This window comes from Ambystoma mexicanum, chromosome 2q, assembly GCF_040938575.1.
Source record: "Ambystoma mexicanum isolate Mex_15411 chromosome 2q, UKY_AmexF1_1, whole genome shotgun sequence".
NCBI lineage: Eukaryota > Metazoa > Chordata > Amphibia > Caudata > Ambystomatidae > Ambystoma > Ambystoma mexicanum.
Genome location: NC_090924.1, coordinates 1,465,267,765 through 1,465,293,107, shown reverse-complemented (window position 1 = coordinate 1,465,293,107; position 25,343 = coordinate 1,465,267,765). Strand labels below are relative to the sequence as shown.

Below are 25,343 nucleotides of genomic sequence, written 5' to 3'. Positions count from 1 at the left end.
GACACCACCTTCAGTAGGGGTGGGATGGCGGTTGGGCTATCTATCATGCTCACGAGGTCAGCATGTGTCATGTCCACAATGGCGATTATGGTGTCCCGGTCCAAACGGTAGAGGGTGTGGATCTGCTCAGCAGTGAGGTTGAACGGATCGGCTCGGAGGCGTGGGATTGCGGGCCGCCTGCGTGGTGGTAGTGGCAGTGCTTGTGGGCCTTGCTGACCCTGCCTTGCCCTCCTCCTCCTCCTTCTCCTCCGTCTCCCCTGTGCGCCCGGTTGTTGTACCTGTTGTTGTTCGTCGTCTTCTTGTAGTTGTAGCACTTGCAGTGCTATCTGGTACCCCAGGCCCAACATCGCTAGTCCTGCCGGTAGCATTTTGGAGTGGGAGTGGTTGTGGGAGGGGTTTGGGTCTGCAATATATGTGCTGTCGGCCTGTATGGCCTCCACCTGTGCTGATTGAATGAATCTGTGGCAGATGCAATCCCTTCTGGCCGAGCACGTCCCGCACGTAAGGCTGCATTTGGCCGCATGGCATCTTGGGATTGGAATCATGTATCAAATCCCGATGGCAGTGTGATGTACTTTGACTGATTTTCATGCTATGCTCCCATTGTTACACATGCTATGATTGCAGCCGCTTACATACCTGTGAAGAGTCAGTGGTATGTAGGGCTCGATCGATGGCCGACCCTCATGCAGCACAGTAACGTACTTCACCGACGGGCGTGGCGTGCCATTTGTGATTGCAGCCAGTTAGCATCATGACACACAGCCGCACTACATTGATGTAATTGTGAATGCAAGCGTTCACAGAAGCCTTTTCGACGTAATGTTGCAAGTGAGGAATTCGAAGGCCAGCATTTTGGGTTTTGAAGTAGCGGCGAGGATACGCCCACAGGTCTGGCTGGAAATGTAACGTTCTATTGTAGAATGTCCTTGGGACATGGCCCATAACGAGCAGGCAATGAATGATATGAATTGAATGGGATGCGCAACAGCGTAGTGGACGATAAGGCAGGACGTTCCCAAATCCATCTTGCTTCACAACACTACAGATCCGGCCAGGGGCACAGTGGTTTTTGCGGACTGCATTACGCACAGACGCGATGGAAGTTTCACATATTATGTGAGTGAATATTCATGCGTTTTCATTGCGGGATGAGGGAATGATGTGTGGATGCATGGACTGATGATTCCGTTTAGGGTCTGCCATGTACATGGGTTTTTTGATTCACTCCCCTTCCCCTGCGTTATGTGATGCAAGGCTGCCATAGTGGGACATACGTCTATCTGCCCTTGTCGGATCCTCCCTGTCTCGACGCGCCTTCATACACTTGTGTCTAGGCACGTTACTAATCCCATGTCATGGGTTCTATCTTGACGGACGCATGCACAGTAACCGACGTTGACAATGGTGTATTTAGCTCGATTGGTTTCGTTATGATTCGATACTGATTTAGGGGTGTGTATATTCCTTTGGAGTGGGCTAGCATGCATATGGGTGTGGATTTGGTGTGTTGAATGAAGATTGTAATGCATCATGAGTCCCGTAATGCAATCGGTTAATTTGTGTTTCTTTTGGGTGACAGGTATCTCCTGCCCTATTGCAGATGCCATCTCTACGCCACTCCTCCAGATGGTTTTTACTCTCGACTCCTGCAGCTTCGGGTGAATCAGTGGAGCACCATTTCGATCTTATGGGACGATCGCCAATGGGCCACATGCCCTTACGCTGTACTGGTGGCTAGGTGCAACATTTCGGCCTTTCAGCTCGACTAGTGCCTGCCTCATGGGACGGACCTGCGGTTCTTGCCGCTTCCATGTTGCCTTTTGGAACGTTGATGTAGGCCCTGTGTGCCATGATGGTACAGGGCGTCACACAAGTGGAAGCCGGTCAATTATTGCAGATGCAGCCCTCGGTGATGATGGTTGTTTTGGTGGTATTTTGCAATTTGCTGTGGGGCCTTTGTCATTTGGATGTGCATTTAAATTGTATTCCGATATTTGTCGTGTTGCGTTGTTCTTTGCAGGTGATGTTGCGATTTTCGCTTTGTGGCGGTATGTATTGCGTGATGATCTGCATTGTGTTCCGCCTTCTGAGTTGAGTTGTGTGGTACAGTACTGGCCGCGTTTGCCTACGTAGCACAGTATGGTCACGGATAGGGGCTGCCATTGTGACTGTTTACATGATGTGCTGTTCAGGGGCGGGGGATTGGCTTTTGGCCGACTGGTGCCTGTCAGCCAGGTCGATTGGTGGAATGATGGGTTGTTCAGAATGTGGCTGGTCACAGGTGACTGTGTTTGCGTGCGTTTGTTGGAGGGGGACTGGGGTCATGTCCATTGGAATAGCTTCTGTATTGATGCCATCTGTGCCCTGCAGCTCCCATCGGCCCCTCTTGGGATGAGCCTGGCTGCTCAGTCACTCTGCCGACTTGTGTGGTACATGCTTCTGCTGATGGTTGGTTTGTTTACTGGCATGAGTACAGGGCTGGTGCAATCCCCCTCAGGATGCTGTTTTGGATGTTGCCTTGCGCTGGTGGCAAGCGATGGGGGACTACTGTTGTTTTGTGTCATGTGTTCTTGATTTTCATTTTGATGTATTGTACCTTCACATGCCTGTGCTGCGTCAGTACGGCTATGGTGACATGCCGTACATGGATGCCCACTCACGGGCCGCTTTGAGCCCCTGCATGCTTTTCTACGTTGGCATGCATGGGTGAATTGTGGATTTCACTGGTTGCATAGTGTGGGTACATTGCGCCTGCCAGGAGTTGTGCAATGAGGCCAGGGAGTGGAGTACAGGCACTCAGTGGGCCATTTACGGTTGGTTCGCGTTGCCGTATTTCTCGCCATGGCGGAATGGTACTTTACGACGTGCTTGATGGCGTTCAGTACATGTCCGCTAGGGTCAGAATTCGCGTACCGTTGCGCCATGGCGGTGATTCCGGTTTTGCAAGGCGCGCGTGCGCGTACTTGGTGCAGTTAGCGTTGCCGTTCACTGCGGTGTCGCTAATGGCATCGTACTTTACGGTGACGGGTCATGATCGCAACGAGCGGTGTTCGATGGCGGTATTGCATTTCCGCCATCATTTTTCCATTTCCGCAAGGGTCGTAATGAGGCCCCTAGTGTTTTTACTTGTTTGAGTACTTCTCTATGCGCTGGACTTCTCCACGCTCTCCTCTATACCATGGCTGCTTTCAGCACTCAAGCCTCTAACATCTTTCCATTCTACTCTATGGGCCTCATTACGACCCTTGCGGAAATGGAAAAATGATGGCGGAAATGCAATACCGCCATCGAACACCGCTCGTTGCGATCATGACCCGTCACCGTAAAGTACGATGCCATTAGCGACACCGCAGTGAACGGCAACGCTAACTGCACCAAGTACGCGCACGCGCGCCTTGCAAAACCGGAATCACCGCCATGGCGCAACGGTACGCGAATTCTGACCCTAGCGGACATGTACTGAACGCCATCAAGCACGTCGTAAAGTACCATTCCGCCATGGCGAGAAATACGGCAACGCGAACCAACCGTAAATGGCCCACTGAGTGCCTGTACTCCACTCCCTGGCCTCATTGCACAACTCCTGGCAGGCGCAATGTACCCACACTATGCAACCAGTGAAATCCACAATTCACCCATGCATGCCAACGTAGAAAAGCATGCAGGGGCTCAAAGCGGCCCGTGAGTGGGCATCCATGTACGGCATGTCACCATAGCCGTACTGACGCAGCACAGGCATGTGAAGGTACAATACATCAAAATGAAAATCAAGAACACATGACACAAAACAACAGTAGTCCCCCATCGCTTGCCACCAGCGCAAGGCAACATCCAAAACAGCATCCTGAGGGGGATTGCACCAGCCCTGTACTCATGCCAGTAAACAAACCAACCATCAGCAGAAGCATGTACCACACAAGTCGGCAGAGTGACTGAGCAGCCAGGCTCATCCCAAGAGGGGCCGATGGGAGCTGCAGGGCACAGATGGCATCAATACAGAAGCTATTCCAATGGACATGACCCCAGTCCCCCTCCAACAAACGCACGCAAACACAGTCACCTGTGACCAGCCACATTCTGAACAACCCATCATTCCACCAATCGACCTGGCTGACAGGCACCAGTCGGCCAAAAGCCAATCCCCCGCCCCTGAACAGCACATCATGTAAACAGTCACAATGGCAGCCCCTATCCGTGACCATACTGTGCTACGTAGGCAAACGCGGCCAGTACTGTACCACACAACTCAACTCAGAAGGCGGAACACAATGCAGATCATCACGCAATACATACCGCCACAAAGCGAAAATCGCAACATCACCTGCAAAGAACAACGCAACACGACAAATATCGGAATACAATTTAAATGCACATCCAAATGACAAAGGCCCCACAGCAAATTGCAAAATACCACCAAAACAACCATCATCACCGAGGGCTGCATCTGCAATAATTGACCGGCTTCCACTTGTGTGACGCCCTGTACCATCATGGCACACAGGGCCTACATCAACGTTCCAAAAGGCAACATGGAAGCGGCAAGAACCGCAGGTCCGTCCCATGAGGCAGGCACTAGTCGAGCTGAAAGGCCGAAATGTTGCACCTAGCCACCAGTACAGCGTAAGGGCATGTGGCCCATTGGCGATCGTCCCATAAGATCGAAATGGTGCTCCACTGATTCACCCGAAGCTGCAGGAGTCGAGAGTAAAAACCATCTGGAGGAGTGGCGTAGAGATGGCATCTGCAATAGGGCAGGAGATACCTGTCACCCAAAAGAAACACAAATTAACCGATTGCATTACGGGACTCATGATGCATTACAATCTTCATTCAACACACCAAATCCACACCCATATGCATGCTAGCCCACTCCAAAGGAATATACACACCCCTAAATCAGTATCGAATCATAACGAAACCAATCGAGCTAAATACACCATTGTCAACGTCGGTTACTGTGCATGCGTCCGTCAAGATAGAACCCATGACATGGGATTAGTAACGTGCCTAGACACAAGTGTATGAAGGCGCGTCGAGACAGGGAGGATCCGACAAGGGCAGATAGACGTATGTCCCACTATGGCAGCCTTGCATCACATAACGCAGGGGAAGGGGAGTGAATCAAAAAACCCATGTACATGGCAGACCCTAAACGGAATCATCAGTCCATGCATCCACACATCATTCCCTCATCCCGCAATGAAAACGCATGAATATTCACTCACATAATATGTGAAACTTCCATCGCGTCTGTGCGTAATGCAGTCCGCAAAAACCACTGTGCCCCTGGCCGGATCTGTAGTGTTGTGAAGCAAGATGGATTTGGGAACGTCCTGCCTTATCGTCCACTACGCTGTTGCGCATCCCATTCAATTCATATCATTCATTGCCTGCTCGTTATGGGCCATGTCCCAAGGACATTCTACAATAGAACGTTACATTTCCAGCCAGACCTGTGGGCGTATCCTCGCCGCTACTTCAAAACCCAAAATGCTGGCCTTCGAATTCCTCACTTGCAACATTACGTCGAAAAGGCTTCTGTGAACGCTTGCATTCACAATTACATCAATGTAGTGCGGCTGTGTGTCATGATGCTAACTGGCTGCAATCACAAATGGCACGCCACGCCCGTCGGTGAAGTACGTTACTGTGCTGCATGAGGGTCGGCCATCGATCGAGCCCTACATACCACTGACTCTTCACAGGTATGTAAGCGGCTGCAATCATAGCATGTGTAACAATGGGAGCATAGCATGAAAATCAGTCAAAGTACATCACACTGCCATCGGGATTTGATACATGATTCCAATCCCAAGATGCCATGCGGCCAAATGCAGCCTTACGTGCGGGACGTGCTCGGCCAGAAGGGATTGCATCTGCCACAGATTCATTCAATCAGCACAGGTGGAGGCCATACAGGCCGACAGCACATATATTGCAGACCCAAACCCCTCCCACAACCACTCCCACTCCAAAATGCTACCGGCAGGACTAGCGATGTTGGGCCTGGGGTACCAGATAGCACTGCAAGTGCTACAACTACAAGAAGACGACGAACAACAACAGGTACAACAACCGGGCTCACAGGGGAGACGGAGGAGAAGGAGGAGGAGGAGGGCAAGGCAGGGTCAGCAAGGCCCACAAGCACTGCCACTACCACCACGCAGGCGGCCCGCAATCCCACGCCTCCGAGCCGATCCGTTCAACCTCACTGCTGAGCAGATCCACACCCTCTACCGTTTGGACCGGGACACCATAATCGCCATTGTGGACATGACACATGCTGACCTCGTGAGCATGATAGATAGCCCAACCGCCATCCCACCCCTACTGAAGGTGGTGTCTGCACTCCACTTCCTGGCCACAGGCACCTACCAGCACACAGTGGGACAGTTGCATGGCATTTCACAGCCACTGTTCTCACGGACACTCTTCCAAGTGCACGATGCCCTCCTGAAGCACGCCGACGACCACATCACACTACCACGCACGTACCAGGAGATTACCAACGCTAAAGTGGGATTCCATGCACTTGGCGGCATCCCGGGTTGCATTGGTGCCATCGACTGCACCCATGTTGAATTGGTTGTCCCACATGCCATGGAGGTCCAGTACCGCAACCGGAAACAATTTCATTCAATCAATGTGCAAATGGTGTGTGACTCCAACAAGATCTTTACGCATTGTTGTGCCAGATTTCCTGGATCTACCCATGATTCTATGGTCCTGAGGAACACAAGAATACCACGCTACATGGAGCGACACGCAGGGCACAGATCCTGGCTACTCGGTGAGTCTCATTCCATGCATGACATCGTGGCCCATTTGATGCGTCAATGACCTTGCAGGGGGGGGGGGGCTACTTAGCACTATCATTCCACTGACACCCTTTATTCGTCTCATACAGGTGATGCCGGGTATCCACTGAAGAGATGGCTCCTTACACCAATCCGGAACCCACAGAACGAGCATGAGGAGGACTACAACCATGCCCACTCACGTACCCGTGTGGTCATTGAACAGGCATTCGGGCTACTGAAGGCTCGTTTCCGCAGCCTCAGCAGGTCTGGCGGGGCACTCATGTACAGCCATGAGAAGGTTTCTAAGATGGTCATGGCATGTGTCATGCTGCACAACATGTGCATACGTAGGAATGTGCCCATGCCCCCTGACGCTGTACTGCATGCACCTGAAGATGATGATGATGATGAGGGTGGGGATGTGGAGGCACCTCAAGGAGTCCATGAGGCACAGGATGTACGTGCAATCCGACAGAGCATCATAGATGCATGCTTCTAGCAACCACGCATGGTGCCTATTACACGGAAAGGGGACCTGTGGCACTGTGTGTGTGTAGTACAGGCACATTGTGGACTGTACGCCTATGAAGGCCTCGTACGCAAATATCAATGTCCACACATGTCATTGGATGATAATGAGGTGCTGTATTGTTAATGTGATTTGATTTATACACCCTATGGACCCGCCACCCAGTGAAGCCCAACACACCCCCTCCACCCTACTACCTCCCCCCCCAACACCAGTGTCCAAATATGCATGCTGTCCGTGGGTAGACGCTATTGCAAGCCCCCTCTACGGGTATCAGGGGCACCCCTGCCCGTGGAGCGCAGGTTCCTGCCAGATCTGCGTTGGGGGCTGCCCTGGACGGAACTTGCCACGGATGATGTCTCTGCCTGCTCGCGTCCATGCATGTCTCTGAGGGTTTGTGAGAGCTCCGAGAGCACACGGCGCACAGCAGCAAGTTCAGCACAAACGTCTTTGGACGTCGCATGCAGTTCCCCCCTCAGGCTCTCGGTGCTTTTCTCCATTTGTGCTCTCAGGCTCTCGGTGCTTCTCTCCATTTCTCCCCTGAGGCTCTCACTACTTTTCTCTATTTGTGCCCTGAGTGTCTCGGTGGATGTTTCCATGGCTGCCCTGGAACCCCCGCATTCATTTGCATGGTCCTTGAGTAGCGTGGACGCTTCCTGCTGTTGCTCGATCAGCAGGTCGAGGGACTGTTGCCTCTGCTGGGCCATGGACATTTGCGGTGGTGTGACAGGGGGGCTGCTCAACACATGTTGCCTTGGCACAGGACTTGTGGGGGTTGGCCAGTCGTCGTCTTCAGGGTGCCCCTGCGTGGTTTCGTCATGGTGTAGGGGATGGAACATGCAGGGGGATTGGGAAAGGTCATGGATGGTACCTACGTCGCCAGCACTGTTTTCCGTGTCGGAGCATGCTGGCATGACAGCTGTGTCACCTATGGTGCTGCTACCACCAGAGGCAGTGCCATCAGATACGTTCTTTGGGGGGACCTGTGGTGCTGGGGTTGTGGACTTGCTGGCTGCTGGGGTGCCTGTTGCAGTCCCCTCCAGTGTGCTGCCACTTGATTCCTGCTGCTGCCGTGTCTTGATCCTTGCACCTGAGGTGGAGGCTCTTGGGACGTTGGTCCTGGCCCTCTTTGCAGGCGTGCTGGTAGGGGTGTCCTGCAGCTCGTCGTTGGTATCGGACCCTGTGGTGGAGTAAAGAGGGGCGAGCGTTAGTTATGGGTCTGTCGGATTTGGAATGGCAACGTATCAAATGCATTGGGGTGGTACATGAGGCTGATTTGGGACTGGGCCTTGGAGGTGGTCTCATTTTCGTGTGGATTGAGGATGCATTCATTTGGCTGCATGCAGTTAGGGGGTGCATGCTGCACATGTAGGGGTTGTTTATGGCTTCTTGATTGATTTGTTTGTTCATTCTGACTTTTAGAGGGCGCTGTCAGGGCAAAGTATGTATTGCACTATGGGGTCACATGGTACTGCACATGTTCGTGGTTTGTGGATTTCGCATTGTTTCTCTTGGCCAACCTACCTGATTCTCCGGATGTCGGCACTCCTTTCTCCATCCCTCCGACTCCCTCTATGCTCTCCATTCCTATGGTGGAGGCGCAGATTTCCTCCCAGGGGGTCAACTTGATGGGCGACTCTGAACCCCCCCCGGTAGCTGTGGCGATGTTCCTGTTCGCAGAAAGTATGCTGCGTACGCGGATCCGCAGGTCGTCCCACCGCTTGCGACATTGCTGTGGCGTGCGGGGTGTTGTCCCCACCGCACTTACGCGCTGTGCCACCAGGGCCCATATGGCCTTCTTGTTGGCAAGGGCCGTCCTGGTCATTTGACTGGAGAAGACGACGGCGGAATTTTCCTGGAGGGTCTCGGTGAGCAGGGTCAGTTCCTCTCGGGAGAAGTGTACCTGCCGCTTGCGGTCACACGCTTTCTTGGCTACCTTTCCCATATTTATTTTTTTAACTGGGGTTGCTAACGGGTTGGGATGTGTGTCAGGGTCGGATTTTTTATGGTTGTGTTGGGATTCGGATTTTATAGTTGTGCGGCGTGCTGTTTCCCGTTCCGGCCACATGCTTTTACTTCCGTTTCCGTATATTTACGGTTGCCGTAATTTGCGGTGCACGCTCGTTACGGTGACCGCTCATTACGGTGACCGCTAAGATGGGTGGCGGTATTGCACCTGGTGCAGCGTACGGCGGCGGTAAGGGCCGTTTTGGGGTCATTTCCGCCATCGCAGCCTTTCGGATTCCGCCATGGCGTAATGCTCGTGCCCGATGGGTCGTGATTGGCCGCACTTTGCTCCTTCGTGCAATGGCGGAAACGCTATTTACGCTGTTGCGGTCCGGTCAGTCACTTTCCGCCAGGGTCGTAATGAGGCCCTATGCCTTTAATCTGTTTTCTATACCCTTCTGAGCCTTTCACACCCGCTCCTCCTCATGCCTTGTTTCTCCTTTCTCTCTCGATATATATTTTCCCCCACCTCTGTGCAGTTGCCTTTTTCTCTATCTCCTCTGGGCTTTGTAGTTCTCTCTCCTCTTTTCATTATGTCTTTCTCTCCCTTCTGGGCATTGCACTTCTCTCTCTCTCTCCCATATGTCTTTAATATAGTTTTCCCTCCTCTGTGCATTTGCCTTTTTCTCTATCTCCTCTAGGCCTTGTAGTTCTCCTTCCTCTCTTCCTATTGTCTTTCTCATCCTTCCATTTCTTTATTTAAGCCTCTACCATCTCTGCTTTTATCTAAGCGCTCTCTCTCCACCTGTCTTTTCTTTGAACGGGTAAAAAAGATCACAAGGGCCGGTGGTTTTGTGATGTTAAAGTCATTTCAGTGTGCAGATGCCACTAAAGTCAATTACCATGTGACCATTTACTTTCAGGCTCGTGACCCACATCGGGAACATCAGTGTGACCCATGGACATGATGAATACATGAAGGAAATAGAAAAGAGGAAGAAGAAGAAGCCAAACGGGTAATGAAAGGAACACATCTGTCAAAACTCACTGTAGCATTATGTGAAGAAGTAAGGGAGGAAATGTATGTCCTAGTACTGACTGCAAGGTCCTGAGGTACTGTAGGGCATGCCTGTCCTAGTACTGGCTTCAAGGGCCTCAGTCACTGGAGGAAATGTCTGTCACAGTATTGTCTGCAAGGGCCTGAGGTACTGGAGGAAATGTATGTCCTAGTACTGACTGCAAGGTCCTGAGGTACTGGAGGAAATGCCTGTCCTACTACTGACTGCACTGTCCTGAGGTACTGGAGGAAATGCCTGTCCCAGTACTGACTGAAAGATCCTGAGGTACTGTAGGAAATGTATGTCCTAGTACTGACTGCAAGGTCCTGATGTACTGGCGGAAATGTCTGTCGTACTGCTGATTTCAAAGTCCTGAGGTACCAGAAGAAATTGCCTATGCTATTACTGATTTCAAAGTCCTGAGGTACTGGAGGAATTACCTGTCCTAGTACTGATTGCAAGGGTTTGAGGTACTGTAGGACATGCCTGTCCTAGTACTGACTTCAAGGGCCTCAGTCATTGGAGGAAATGCCTGTCACAGTAATGTCTGCAAGGGCCTGAGGTTCTGGAGGAAATGTATGTCCTAGTACTGAATGGAAGGTCCTGAGGTACTGGAGGAAATGCCTGTCACAGTATTGTCTGCAAGGGCCTGAGGTCCTGGGGGAAATGTCTGCCACTGCCAAATTGTTAAGGCAAAACTATTTGTTAAAACCTATGATTATTGTACTGAGAACAATTGCTCTAATAAGACCATGTGTTAAGCTAAGTCTCTTTGGAGTCACCCTTGGTACAGCTCTGTCCATGGTTGCACATACAAACCCCACCATTAGCTCAAGCAGTTACTATCTTCAGATTGTTAGACAGTTAAGTGCCTTGCTGTCTGATCACCACAGGGTCACTATTGCCAGGGCAATCATCTATTCTAAAATTGACTATGGCAGCGCGCTGCTTGCTGGAGTCAATAAGACAGATCTCAGACGCTTGCAAGTGGTGCAGAACACAGCTGCTCGGTTAGTTGCGGAAATTCCTCGTCACCAGCACATTTCACCCACCTTGAGAACATTACATTGGCTTCCAGGTGCAGCCAGAATACAGCACAAAGTGCAGACCACCACGCATAGGTGTGCATATTACAGTGTGCCACAGTGCCTTAAGGATTACATTATTCTTTGTAGACCTGGCAGGCAACTGCGCTCTTCCACCAAAGCATTGCTACAGACTCCACGTTTTAAGCTTGCGCGCCATGGAGGTCGCTCTATTGACTTTATAGCACCTCATCTATGCAATAAACTCAGCCTAAACTCGGGCTGATCTCTGACTTCCCTGAGACTTAAGACATTGGGCCTCATTCCGACCTTGGAGGGCCCGGTAATTCCCTTTTGCGGGACCGGGACCCGGTACATCCTCATTCCCATTTGAGCCCCATAGGGCTCAGTGGGAGTGGGGAGGATGCTAACAACGGACCGGTTAAAGACGGGCCCGTTGTTAGCATCCTGTTCTGCTTGCGGGTCCCGCTCTGCACGTCTGGTCTGGCTAGGCGTACAGAGCGGGACCCACTGCAAAACCCGTAATGTGGCAGCCCGGAATGAACAGTGCCGGTCCCTTACCGGCACCGTTCATTCCATGGCCGCCACAGTCGTAATGAGGCCCATTGCTTTTCTAATGTGAGTGTTTTTTTCTTGTCTTGATCTTCTGCTGTGCCACTGCTTGACTGCCTGGATCTGATCTCATTTATCTTATTTATTTATTTATTGCCTTTGGCTATTTTGAGCTTTGGGGCCTCTTTGAGGTTTTCAGCACATCATAAATAAATCATTTTTGAAAAGTACTAATCAGAGGCTAATCAGAACTCTCAGGTCCACACGTCCTATTATAGTAGCCACTGCAATTAGATCAAGGCAACCCCAGCCAGTTGCAAGCAGAGACATCTTTATGGGAGGGCAAAAGCGGAATGTGCCCTGTGCCCCCACCCTGGAGGAGCCCCACATGGCTTCCTGATTGAAATCAGTCGGTGCCCATTTGTTTTACAAAACTAAAATAACACATACCTTGCTTGATGGTGAGCTGCTGAGGTGCCAAGCCTGCAGCCAGGCTGTTGCTGACCAGTACATTTTGCTTGGATCAATTAATCCCATAATGATTTGTATGTTCACTGTGCAGTCATGATAGCACAGATCCTGTAGTATCGTCACCCTCTAGAAAATGTTTTTAAATGTTGTCATATTTGGCTGTTATGTGAATTATGTACTTTCCAATTCAGTTCTTAAAACAAAAATGCATTATTTTAGTTCATGAAAGAGATACACTCACAAATAGCTGCACCTTGCTCTATGATAAGAACTGGGAAATAATGTGGTCAAGTGCAGGAATTGCAGACTGGGCTCAAATCTCAGCTTCACCTGCTAACCAAAATGTGTAATCCTGGGCAACTCATTTAGTCTTGTTTTGCCGAACCTGTCCACATTTCCAGTCTGTAAACTTCTGAACGTTCTTAGGGCCCAATCCTGTTCAAGGTGCAGTGAGCATGGTACACGCCATGCTTCATTGCACCTATTCTTGATGCCCGTGTAACATCCTCATTCTCAAGTGGCCCTGGGCGCCAGTGCAGAGGACGATGCTGCTGTGTCACAAACTGCCTGCATCTCCTCTGTGTTTTTATAATTAATGGCCGGATTGCAAGATTTCGGCAGCAGTTTCATATATTTGCACATTTACAATTTAACAGAAGCGCTCCCCAAAACACCCCTTTTTGCATTCCATTTATTTCTAAGCTTTCTGCAGCACTGCAAAACGATCCTCACAAAGTCCTCACTCCAACACCACACGAGGCAATAATCAGGTCATTATAGGAACGTTGCAGAGTTATTTTCTATTATGCACAATATATTGACTTAAACCAACACAATTGAGAAGCACTTTGTCTGTTGTGTTTTCTCAGTGCAAAGAGACACATGTCTAGTTAGATAGTGAAAGTGCAAGATAGCGCAATAAACATACCACCGCTAAAGGAGGTAGTGCATGTGTCCATCATTTTTACACTGTCACTAATGTGGAGCCGCAACACCAGAGTACACAATCAAACGACCTGTTTGCGGGACTGGTGGTTGCCAGCCAATACTGGCAACAGGCGCACAGGTTCCTGAGCTGTTACATTGTGTGCGCCCTTTGTGAAATCAGAGACCATCAGAATAGGTGTTAATTACCGAACATGTCTGTAAAATATAACCCGACATTTTCAGCAATTTACACCTAGCCGAGAATCGGGCCCTCTTTGTCTAAGAGTCATTTAGTTCTAAGTGCGTGCTCTTCAAAAAAAGTCTCACTCATGGTTTTAATGGCTACAATGTTGAATTGTATATAATAATCGTGACCATTGATATCTTGCCCACGACAAAGCCATTTGTTCCTTTGCTCACTAATAGCAAAACCACTTCAAAACCATAGTTTATGACTTAAATCCTAAATCTATGCAATCTTTCTACATGGTTGAGCACTTTCACTTTTAATGAGACTGCAAATCTGAGTCTTCTCGCTATGTTGGGGTGTGTGTGCCTTTTTCATACGGCTACTTATCTGTGCCCTGCATTTGAAATACACCTTTCTCGTGGCTGCTGTTGCTAAAAGGTTTCCTGTACTTATGCTTGAACACAACTTCCCTCATCCTGGACTGAAAACGTTGCCCTTCAAATGCTGCTTGTGTATTATTCCGATTCCAGATAGACTGAAGAGGGTAAGGAGGAGTGGTAGGGAGAACCCATGCTTATTTTCTTTGCCGCAAGACAAAATGTCAAGCTGTGGTTTGTGATCCCATTGTTGGGGCGGCGGCCAGGGATTTTGTATCCCGTAATTTCTTTGGTTCGGAGGGGGCCCCAAAGGAGTCTGTGCCAGGGGCTCCAAGATTCCTTAAGATGGCCCTGGCTGAGCAGGAGTGTCTATAAAAGGCGAACACTGCAATGAAAGCTGGTTTGTGAAGTACTGGAATGAATGTCTGCCATAGTACTGACTGCTGGGTTGTGAAGTACTGGAATGAATGTCTGCCATAGTACTGACTGCTGGTTTGTGAGGTAATGGAAGACAAGCTTATTCTATACTGACTACAGGTTTCTAAGCTACTGAAGTAAATGTTTATACTAGTACACACTGCATGGCCCTAAGGTACTGGAGGAAATGTGTATACTAGTAAACACTGCTTGGTCCTAAGGTACTGGAGGACGTGTGTATATTAGTACACACTGAATGGTCCTGAGGTACTGGAGGACGTGCGTATGCTAGTACACACTGCATGGTCCTGAAGTACTGGAGGACATGTGTAAACTAGTACACACTGCATGGTCCTGAGGTACTGAAAGACATGTGTATACTAGTACACACTGCATGGTCTTGAGGTACTGGAGGACGTGTATATACTAGTACACACTGCATGGTCCTAAGGTACTGGAGGAGGTGTGTATACTCGTACACACTGAATGGTCCTGAGGTACTGGAGGACATGTACATACTAGAATACACTGCATGGTCCTGAAGTACTGGAGGACGTGTGTATACTAGTACACACTGCATGGTCCTGAGGTACTGAAGGAATCTGGGTATACTAGTACACACTGCATGGTTCTGAGGTACTGGAGGATGTGTGTATACTAGTACACACTGCATGTTCCTGACGTACTAGAGGATGTGGGTATACTAGTACACACTGCATGGTCCTGAGTTACTGGAGGAAATGTGTATACTAGTACACACTGCATGGTCCTGAGTTACTGGAGGAAATGTGTATACTAGTACACACTGCATGGTCCTAAGGTACTGAAGGAATCTGGGTATACTAGTACACACTGCATGGTTCTGAGGTACTGGAGGATGTGTGTATACTAGTACACACTGCATGTTCCTGACGTACTAGAGGATGTGGGTATACTAGTACACACTGCATGGTCCTGAGGTACTGGAGGAAATGTGTATACTAGTAAACACTGCACGGTCCTGAGATACTGGAGGAAATGTATATACTAGTACACATTGCATGGCCCTGAGGTACTGGATGAAATGTGTATACTAGTAAACATTGCATGGTCCTGGGGTACTGGAGGAAATGTGTATACTAGAACACACTGCATGGTCCTGAGGTACTGGAGGTCATGTATATACTAGTACACACTGCATGGTCTTGGGATAATGGAGCACTTGTGTATACTAGTACACACTACATGGTCCTGTGGTACTGGAGGACATGTTTATACTAGTAAACACTGCATGTTCTTGAGGTACTAGAGGATGTGGGTATACTAGTACACACTGCATGGTCCTGAGTTACTGGAGGAAATGTGTATACTAGTACACATTGCATGGTCCTGAGGTACTGGAGGAAATGTGTATACTAGTACACACTGCATGGTCCTGAGGTACTGAGGTACTGGAGGTCATGTGTATACTAGTACACCCTGCATGGTCGTGATTGTTAGGGAGAATGCTCTGTTTAGGCTGAATTTCCTAACCTAGTGAGTCCCCCAGCAGCTTTGCTGGATTTCTGGAGTTTGTTTTTTTCCTCCTGCCAAGAGTGAGTCTCTTTTCCACACACTCTTGGACATTATTTGAGGGGTTCCTTTGACTGTTAATGTGTTTTATGGCCTATGGGGTCTTTTACTCCATAGGGTCTCATGTGTTTTTACTATGTGTGTTACACAGCACACTCAGTGCAGTAACACAGGGGTGTCATAGTGACACCCCACCATAGAGTCCATACCCTGGGACTGACTGCTGTCTCCCAGCGCATGTAAAGTCACCATTGGCTCTACTAGTCCCAAATTATGAACAGACACCAGTACAAACCATCATATTATGGACGTACTGGTCGGGGCAATTCGATTGCCCCGGGGTCTGTTATTCGGAGGGGCACATCTCCATCCCCCCAATCGAGTTTTGGCTGGTGGCAGTGGATACTACTTTTTATATTCGACCGCAAATATATCTCTATGGGATTTTCCCATTGTTCGAGGCTACCAACTTTAATTATTTAATTCTCATATCCTCGAACATACCGCCGTTTTATTTATTTAATATTAATTCGCCGGTTGGTATTTTTTACCAGAACTCAATTCTAAAATGGCGTTTGTGTTCTCTTCTGTGACTCCAACCCAAGTCGAGCCCTTTGTTCCACTTTTTGGCAGGCTTCTCCACAGAAGCCTCCGAAAGTGGTGCCACTCTGTCTGGGTTCCACAGGGGGTGTGGGAGGGGGTTTAGACACCCTGGACTGAGTTACCTTGGTAACTCAAGTCGCACTCTTGTGTGATTGGCCCAAGTGGAGAGCCGGCCGGCTCACCACTTAGCATGTTTGATTGACAGCTAGGCTGAGTGAATGGGGGTGTGCTGCAGAAAAGCAGGGCTTTTTGGACTGGAACTTTAGAAGTCGCCACAGGACCTGAAAATCCGACAAGGGAGAAGCTGAGTCGACCTGCTACGACAACACCACCGGCGGAGCCCTGCAGAACCGACTCACCACTTCCCAGCGACAGAGAAGATCTCCCGGCTGGAGAGTCTTCTTCCCCAGACAGGTGGGCAGAACCAGTTTACCTTCTTTTTCTCGCATCCCAGGACGTCTTGTGGTCGAATTTCCCGTGCCAAGCACCCTGGCAACCGGATAGCCACTTACCACTGGACCGCGAATAAAAGGACCGCTCCTTTTAACTGAGAACTCTGCTGCCGGTTTATTCCCTGGCAGTGCAACGGACTCCTGTCTTCCTCCCCGACGAGATCCTCTCTTCCCTTGGACAAAGCACCGACTTGCCCCCGCTGGAGTATTCTCACCACTTTAAGGTACCATGTCCGCCAGGCCTCCCTTTCTAAATATTCCTAACCTCTGGACTGGGCTGGCCACCTTGAACATCTAACTGGTCCCTTTCTTTTGGTCCAACTCTTTCTGAACTGATTGCAAGACTTTTGGGCACTTTGAACCTTGTGACCTTGGACACATTTTGACCGGAGCCTCTTAAAGTGGGTACGGCCTTGTTAACTTTGACTTTATGGTTTTAACCTGCCTTCTTCTCCTACTGTGTTCTTCCGAAAGTGTTGGGATCTGTTTATATCTTTGCTCTGCCTTTCTCTCCCTTTTAAACCGATTGATTAGAGTGCCATCTTCATTAAGCGCTCACCGCTGTCTGAAAATAAGTGTTGCTTTACTTAAGACTTGTCTAACTAATCGTTGAAGGGAGTGTATATCTTTTAGTGACCATGTTTTTGAACTGCTTGATATTAGTGCCAGTGTGTTTTATTAGATGTTGTTTTAAATAAATAATTATATCTCTTTTACACCAAGCTCTGGTCAGTGTTTGCTTTTTCTACTTTGTTCTTTTGACCTATTGTGAATACTCTGTATACTGCCTAACTCTTCTTGAGGGAAGTCTGACTGCTCAGCCACAGCTACCAAGTGAAACTGTGTGGTACAGACTGCACCAAGTGGGTTTACTGCCAAACACCTGTAGTCTTAAATCGTTTGTAGTGGTCCCAGAGGGAACTGCACAGGTTTCTGCCTAACAGTGATGTACTGGAGGACTTGTGTATACTAGTACACACTGCATGGTCCTGTGGTACTGGAGGACATGTGTATACTAGTACACACTGCACGCCCCTTGAGGTACTGGAGGAAATGTGTATACCAGTAAACACTGCATGGTCCTGAGATACTGGAGGAAATGTGTATACTAGTACTGTCTGTCCTTGTGTTGGCTGCATGGTTATTAGGAACTGAAAAACCCCATCCCTAGTACTCCTTCCATTTACTGGATGGGGGCCTGTCAGTGTACACACCGCAGGGCACTGATACAGTAAGTACATTACTTATAGGGCCCCGGATCCCGAAGGCAATGTTTCTTCTAATACTGATGGCAGGACTGAAACATACACAAGTAATGGATGTTCTAATAATGATTGCGGCCCCTTGAGTACTAGAATCACATTTATTGTGATAGTGACGGAAGCTTCCAGGGGCTCTAGAGTAATGTATTTACCAAGATTGACAGGAGGTCCCTATGGTACTTGAGTAAGATCTGTTCCAATACTGACTCCATGACTCTGAGGTTTGTTGTTTGTTTATTTATTTATAATGTGCACCAGACCCGAGGGTATCAGGGCACAGAGGATACACGAAGACTTTCAACTTCGGTTACAAATGGCAAAAAGCATACAAGTTGTGAGAATACACAATAAAGTGGGTGCATATTGGGTACATAAATGCATATGCGACAAGACGACATTATAGAAGCAGGAACATAAAACGATATATACATACAAATCATGACAATACACCATATAGTAGGTACCTAGTAGGTATATAGATACATGTAATACAGAGAAAGCTCTGTGCAAGCAGGAACATAATTTAAGGCAGTCTGAGATCTATTTACAAAGCGAGAAGGGTAGGAGGCAGGTGACTTACTGGTCCTTATCTTTAAGCCAGATTTTGAGATGCTGTCTAAATTTGATGAATGTTTGGTCAACTCGCAAGGAGGGAGGCAAGGAGTTCCAAAGCTGTTCTGCCTTCACTAGGAAACTACTGCCCAGACCTTGCATGATTTGAATCTTTGCATGGCTAGGCAGTTAGTGTTAACTGTTCTCGTGGGCCTGCTTGAGTATTTTCTAGTAATTCTCTTAGTAAGGTACCATGGTTCCTCATTGTTTAGGTATTTGTAGGTGAGTGAAGCTGTTTGAATTGGATTTTATCGCTGGTAGACCGCTCTGTTTAATTTGCATGTATATGCAGTGGAAGATGCCAAAGTGTTTACTTGTTTGGTAAATGTGAGGGTGGAATTGAGGTAAAAACCTGGGGTTTTTACCTCTGTGGCAACTTTGATGAGGTTACCGTCAATGATGAAGGAGGTGTATTCAGGCCAAGTCTTTTGAGGTTGAGTGTGGTACCCAAGATACTGAGCTCAGTTTTGTCATCATTCAGGCAGAGACCGTGAGTAGCCACCCATGCCTGAATGATGATGTTAACTCTGTTTACCAAGGCCACATCCTCAACATAATCCCCAGTAAGTGGTAGGAGAATCTGAGTATTATTTGCATAGTTGGTGCAGGTGATAACAAGATGGTCCAGATCATCAAAAAGGGGCTTGGTAAATATATTGTTCAGAGTGGGTGAGGCACACGATCGCTGGGGCCCTCCGCAGGTGATAGGGTTGGGGTCTGCAGCTGTTGAGGGGGAGAAGACTCTCATAGTGCTGTTGCTGAGGAAGGATTGTATCCAGACTATGACCTCCTTGGAGAAATGGGCTGCTGAGTCCAAGTGGATGCATAGGACCTTGTGGTCCACCTGGTTTAATGCAGCCAAGAGGTCGAGAAGGAGAAGCAATGCTGATTTTCCTTTGTCCCTGAGCTCATCAATTGGGGCCTTGAGATCAATTAAGGCTGTTTCCGTGCCATGTTGTGGCTGAAAACCTGATTGGCGGGCTCCTATGAGTTGGTTAAGCTCCAGGTATTTCTGTATTTGGAGAAATGCCACCTTGTCTAAAATTTTAATAAAGAATGGTACTGTAGTGATAGGCCTGTAATTGGTCGGTATGTTGGGTGTAATGTCTTTTTTTTAAAGTAGAGGGAGTACCCAACACTCTTTAAATTTGCTTGGGATGGTGCCTGAGGCAAAAGAGGCGTTGATAAGCTTCTAAATGGAAGGCGCTATGCTCTTGCAGCATCATTAATTAGTTGTGCTCGGCACTGGTCGCCCTGGCACTTCGATGGATTGAGGTGGAGTATAACTTTTTCAACCTCGAGAATAGAGATTTTGTAGAAACTGAAGCAGAGTGGGGGTTTGTGGGAGGGCAAGAGTTATTATTGGCTGAGGTCTTAGAGGTTAAGGAAACTTTATTTTGTGCTATTTTGTCCTGAAGGGTGGAGACTTTGTTGACTAGTGCGTGCTGAATGTTAGAGCACTAGGTTTTATCTTGTACTGGGATTGGTGTCTCTAATTCTTTTAGAATTACAAATAATTCCTTGATGTTTGAGTTGGCATGCAAGATTCTGTTGTTATATGTTTCTTGTTTCGCCAAAAGTATATATTTTTTTGTATTGAGATGATATGTTGATTAGGTTAGTTTTATTTTAAGCAGAGTGTAGTAACCTCCAAGAAGTTTCGCATTTTCTCTTATCACATCTCAGTTTTTTCAAATGTGGGGTAAACCAGGAATTTAAGTGGCTTTTAGGTTTGCTATGTCTCAATGTTAGGGAAGCAATGGTGTCAAGAGTTGTAGTCATGATTTTGTTGTCTTCATTAACTAACAAATTAGGCTCCATATTGTCTGGTAGTGAGTTGAGAGTAGGTAGGATGCGGGTATGAGTTTGTCCACCGTCATATTGTTTATGTTCTTAGTTAGTGTAGGTGGGGTGGGTAGACTCGGCTTAGCAGTAGGTCTTTTAGTTGCCAAATGACAGGAGGTAGTGATCAGTCCAGACTTGAGGGTTAATGGAGGTAATCAAGGCATTGCTGTTGTGATCCGCCACCCAATCGAGTATTCTCCCTTTGTTGTGTTTAGCTAAGTTCACTCTTTTGGTGAAGCCAAGTTCTGTCAGGATATTGGCCGCGATGGTTGCTTGTTGGTCTTCAAGGTCGTTAAATCCTAGATTAAGATCCCCTAGAAGAATGACTGGCGAGGTACGTTTTAGGTTGTCCGAGAGTAAGGTGTAGATATACTAGGTACTAGAAAAATGCTTTTTTTATGCTGACAATTTATGACCTGAGTTAATTACTAATGTCCGTTCTAGTACAAACTGTGGGATCCACGGGTACTTGAGTAATGCGTGATCTTATACTGAATGTTGTACCCAGAGATATTAGAGTAATGCCTATTCTAATACTTATGACTGTAGGACTCACGGGTACTCGAGTAATGCCTGATCTAAAAGTAATTGTACGTAGAGACATTAGAGTAATGCCTGCTCTAATGCTGACTGTAGGACCCAGTGGTACTAGTGTCATGCCTGCTCTAACACTGAATGTTTTACCCAGAGATATTAGAGTAATGCCTACGCTAATGCTGATGACTGTAGGACCCAGTGGTACTCGAGTAATGCCTGCTCTAATACTGCATGTTGCATCCAGAGATATTAGAGTAATGCCTACTCTAATGCTAATGACCGTAAGACCCAGGGGTACTCGAGTAATGCCTGCTCTAATACTGAATGTTGTACCCAGAGATATTAGAGTAATACCTACTCTAATTCTGTGTGTAGGCCCAGGAATGACTCTTCTAATAATGATTGTAGAGCTTGGGTTGCGAGCTTGGAGGAGTGGCAGACCCCTGCGCTTGATCTCTGCTACTGTACAGACAATCATGGAACCCCAGAACCACAGTGGCTATCTAGCCTTTCCTATGCAGGACCAGAATCCTTAAGTGTCCCGTGGCCTTTCACTTCCTTATTCAAGGATCCACACCAATCGCTTACTGCGCCTTGATAAAGACTTCGGTCGAAACACGTGTTGGCTCTTCTCACATGCAACTAGCACTGCACGTGTTAGGACAACAATCACTTGAATCAAAATAAAACATTAACTTGTGAACCAAGACAAGGTGTATGGACCTTCTTACTTAGTAAGCCCTTCCCAGGATGTCAACATAATCCAGCACCATTGCCAACAACGTTTCCCCACCCGCTTGTATGGACTATATGTTAGCTCAGGGCCAGAAGCTGCAACTGCCAAGACCATGAGAAGCGTTGAAAAGAAGTGGAAGGAAAGCCATGAGATTTCAAGATGGCAAAACCAGGGAACTGTCATGATGCCTACCCCCGGAGCACCAGGACAGGCCCAGCACCCCCGGGAGCAGGCATCATGCCCTCGGGTAAAAGACCAGCGGCCCCTAATAGGGGCTCTTTGGACTTTGTCCTGGCGCCTTTGGCGCCAGGCTCATGTTGGACATCAGTCCTGGCGCCATAGGCGCCAGGCTCATAAAAGAGGGTGTTTGGTGCACTTACCTGACGCAGACCATGCTGCATGAAGCCTCAAGCCAAATGAGGTTCACGAGGGACTATTTTATCAAAGGAACTATTTTACTTGGGTGGGGACCGTGGAAGAATACTTACCTGGCACTTCTTCCAAGGCTATTTAAACCACGCCCGGACTGCCACACGTGCTTCGCGTTGCTCTGCATCTAGCAGCTGAACGCTCACCGTGCCTGCTCCTGCATCTTGCCTCCAGCCACGCCCGCCTCGATCTTGGGATACCTGAAAGGAAGGAAGGGAAGAGAAAAGGTGAAAACCAAGAACTTAATATAACTTCCTACCTATGTCCGGAACCATCACGCCAGCGATCCTGAAGATAGACATTCTTTAAAAGCATCGCGCTACTTGTTGCAGCGCCGCGCATCACTCACCTGCCTCGTGGGCTCTTCACTATCCACCGCGACCTTCTGGGCATTCCGCCACATCTCTGCACCTGCAGGGGAGAAGAAGAGACAAAAGGTGAGCAGGAGGAACAAATGAGGAAAGCCTGATTTTCCGTCACAAGACTTACCCGGCCATATTTGACGGAACCACTCCTCATTTCGGGTCGGTGCCACTTCTTGGCCTGGTACCGCACCCCGGCCCCTAAGGGGAAAAAAGAAAGACATTACTAGAGGGATTCAAAGACATTTAAAGGGATCATTTTATCACAAACTCACCTGAGTTTATCTCCGGCAATATCCCCTGAAGCATCACTTCCACTCTGCACCTGAAAATAAGGACAGATCGCAGGTTAACAAAAGCAAACAAAGAGAGACTCTACTCTGGAACTTTTTAAACTGCATACTTATGGCATTTCGCCTTCCGAAACCAGTGAAGTAGCTGGTCAAATACGCGCCCCTGCACCAGAAGCAGGATGGAGAGCTCATCCATTCAAACATTAAGGTTAGCCTTGATTGGGGATTTCGGAGGTGGTCAGAGAAGAGCAAAGGGGAGGTGGGAAGCAATCACAATACTCTGCAGACAGTTAATCCCCTTTCTCTGCCTACAGAAAGATTTTTCTACGGGCCAGACAAGCCAGATTTGGGGATCCAGTTCAGTTGGTGTTTCAAATCCTGCGCATCACGCTTGAAGAGGTCACAGCAATCCAGACCAGGTCAGCGCCTCCGTGGGAGCCAGGTGAGCGTTACAGAACGCAAAGCCTTCCTACAAATTCCCACCCAGGCGCTATGGAAACTTCTGAGACTGACATGTTGGCCCAATTACTGGGGGAATTACGGGCCGAAGTACATGCCGCTCGTCAAGAGACTAATGCCCTCAGGAAGGAAATAATCGTATCTAAGGAACGAACTGATGACCTGGCTAGGCAGGTATTGCAAGGTCAAGCTGGGCAAACCCCTCTACCTGGTTCCGGGGGGAATTCTGTTCCTGCGTCTTCAAGTAACCATGTGCAAATCAATCTACCTGGAAATATGCCGCTGGCCCCACCTGGACTCTTTGCTGGGGACCCCAAACGGTTCGCCGTATTCATGAATCAATGTCGTTTGCACTTCCTATGCAGACCTGGGGCCTTCCCTAATGACCAGACCAAGGTAGCTTTTGTGTTGTCATACATTAGCGGATGTGCTGCCGATTGGTCAGTACCACTGGTTACTCAAGATGACCCAATCCTCTGGGATTTCCAAGGATTTCAAGCAAGCATGGAGAGATTATTTGCTCGACATTCTCAGGGACAAGCTCTGGATGATGAACTTCTATCCCTGCGACAGGGCAACCAAGACCTCCTCTCCTACATTGCAACCTTTAACAGACTAATCGTGGAAACTGGGTGGCCAGAGGATAAACGAATCACATTATTCTATCGGGGTCTACGCGGAGAACTTAAAGATGTCTTGGCCCAAGTTGTAAATCCGCCCCAAGAATGCACAGAATATATAGACATAGTGGTCCAATTAGATCACAGGCTCCAAAACCAAAAAGCGGATCGGTCTAAGTTTGAAACCCGGGTGTTGGTCAAGACCCACGTCACTCCCAAGGGTGCCGATGTCTCCGAGCCTATGCAGATTGGAGGGGTTAGAGGACCTTTAACCCAAAAGGAACGTGAAAGGAGGCGGCAGTTAAAATTATGTCTTTATTGTGGGAACTCTGGACACTTTCTACGAGATTGCCTGGCAAAACCGCCCAAGAAGGTGGTAGGAGCCGCTGAAAAAACCATGAAGACTCTGTTTCGGGAAACGACTCCGCCCGACAAGCATAGGGGTCCGCTTGCCGAGCTTGAAAACTAACTCTCAGACCTCGCATTTAATTGTGCCAATGGTTCTTGTAGATCCAGAACAGCCTAAGCGGTTGCATGCAATAAAGGCATACATCGATAGTGGGGCTATAGGAAACTATGTGGATCGTGAATTGGTCTCTAGGATTAACCTCCCTCTGCGTCCAAAAACCAGCAAAGATGTCATCACCACAGTCGATCGAACTGAAATTGCCTCAGGACCGGTAACACATTCCACTACTGAGGTGACTCTTATTGGTCCGGACGGCCATCGGGTGGCAGTTGTGTTTGACGTAATCAAGGCCCCACAGTTTCAGGTTATTCTTGGAATTCCTTGGTTAGAGACACATAATCCTCGAATTGATTGGCGAGCAAAGAGAATAACCTTCCCGGATTGTGCACAAACCTGCTACCCAGAAAATCTGAAGATTAGTCTAGTATCTGTAACCTCTGTCTCCATGCAACTACCTCCGGAATAGCAAGACTTTCAGGACGTCTTCCAAAAGGAACAGGCCAACACGTTACCCCCCCACAGATCGTACGATTGCCAAATCGATCTGGTGCCCAGTGCACAACCCCCTTGGAGCAGGATCTATGCCCTTACTGAACCTGAGAACCGGCATTTGAGACAATATTTAGAGCAATACCTAGCCAATGGTTTCATTCGCCCGTCAAAGTCCCCGGCATCCTCGGCTTTGTTCTTCGTGCCCAAAAAAGAAGGCGACCTTAGAACTTGTATCGACTACCGCGCATTGAACCAGATAACGATTAAAAACCGTTACCCTCTGCCTTTGATCCCTGAACTCCTT

The 25,343-nt window shown here is 48.4% G+C and overlaps 1 protein-coding gene across 4 annotated transcripts in view; it reads left to right on the top strand.

The window, feature by feature from the left end:
• LOC138570267 (reticulocyte-binding protein homolog 1-like) overlaps positions 1–25,343 on the top strand; it is a 312,256-nt gene that overhangs the window by 203,859 nt on the left and 83,054 nt on the right. For 3 of the 4 annotated variants that reach the window (XM_069649037.1, XM_069649035.1, XM_069649034.1), the window contains one exon: positions 10,203–10,295. The exons of the other annotated variant lie outside the window; for it this stretch is intronic. In XM_069649037.1, coding sequence (XP_069505138.1) covers positions 10,203–10,295 — 93 coding nt within the window. The remainder of the gene's footprint in view (positions 1–10,202; positions 10,296–25,343) is intronic. 4 annotated transcript variants of the gene reach the window in all.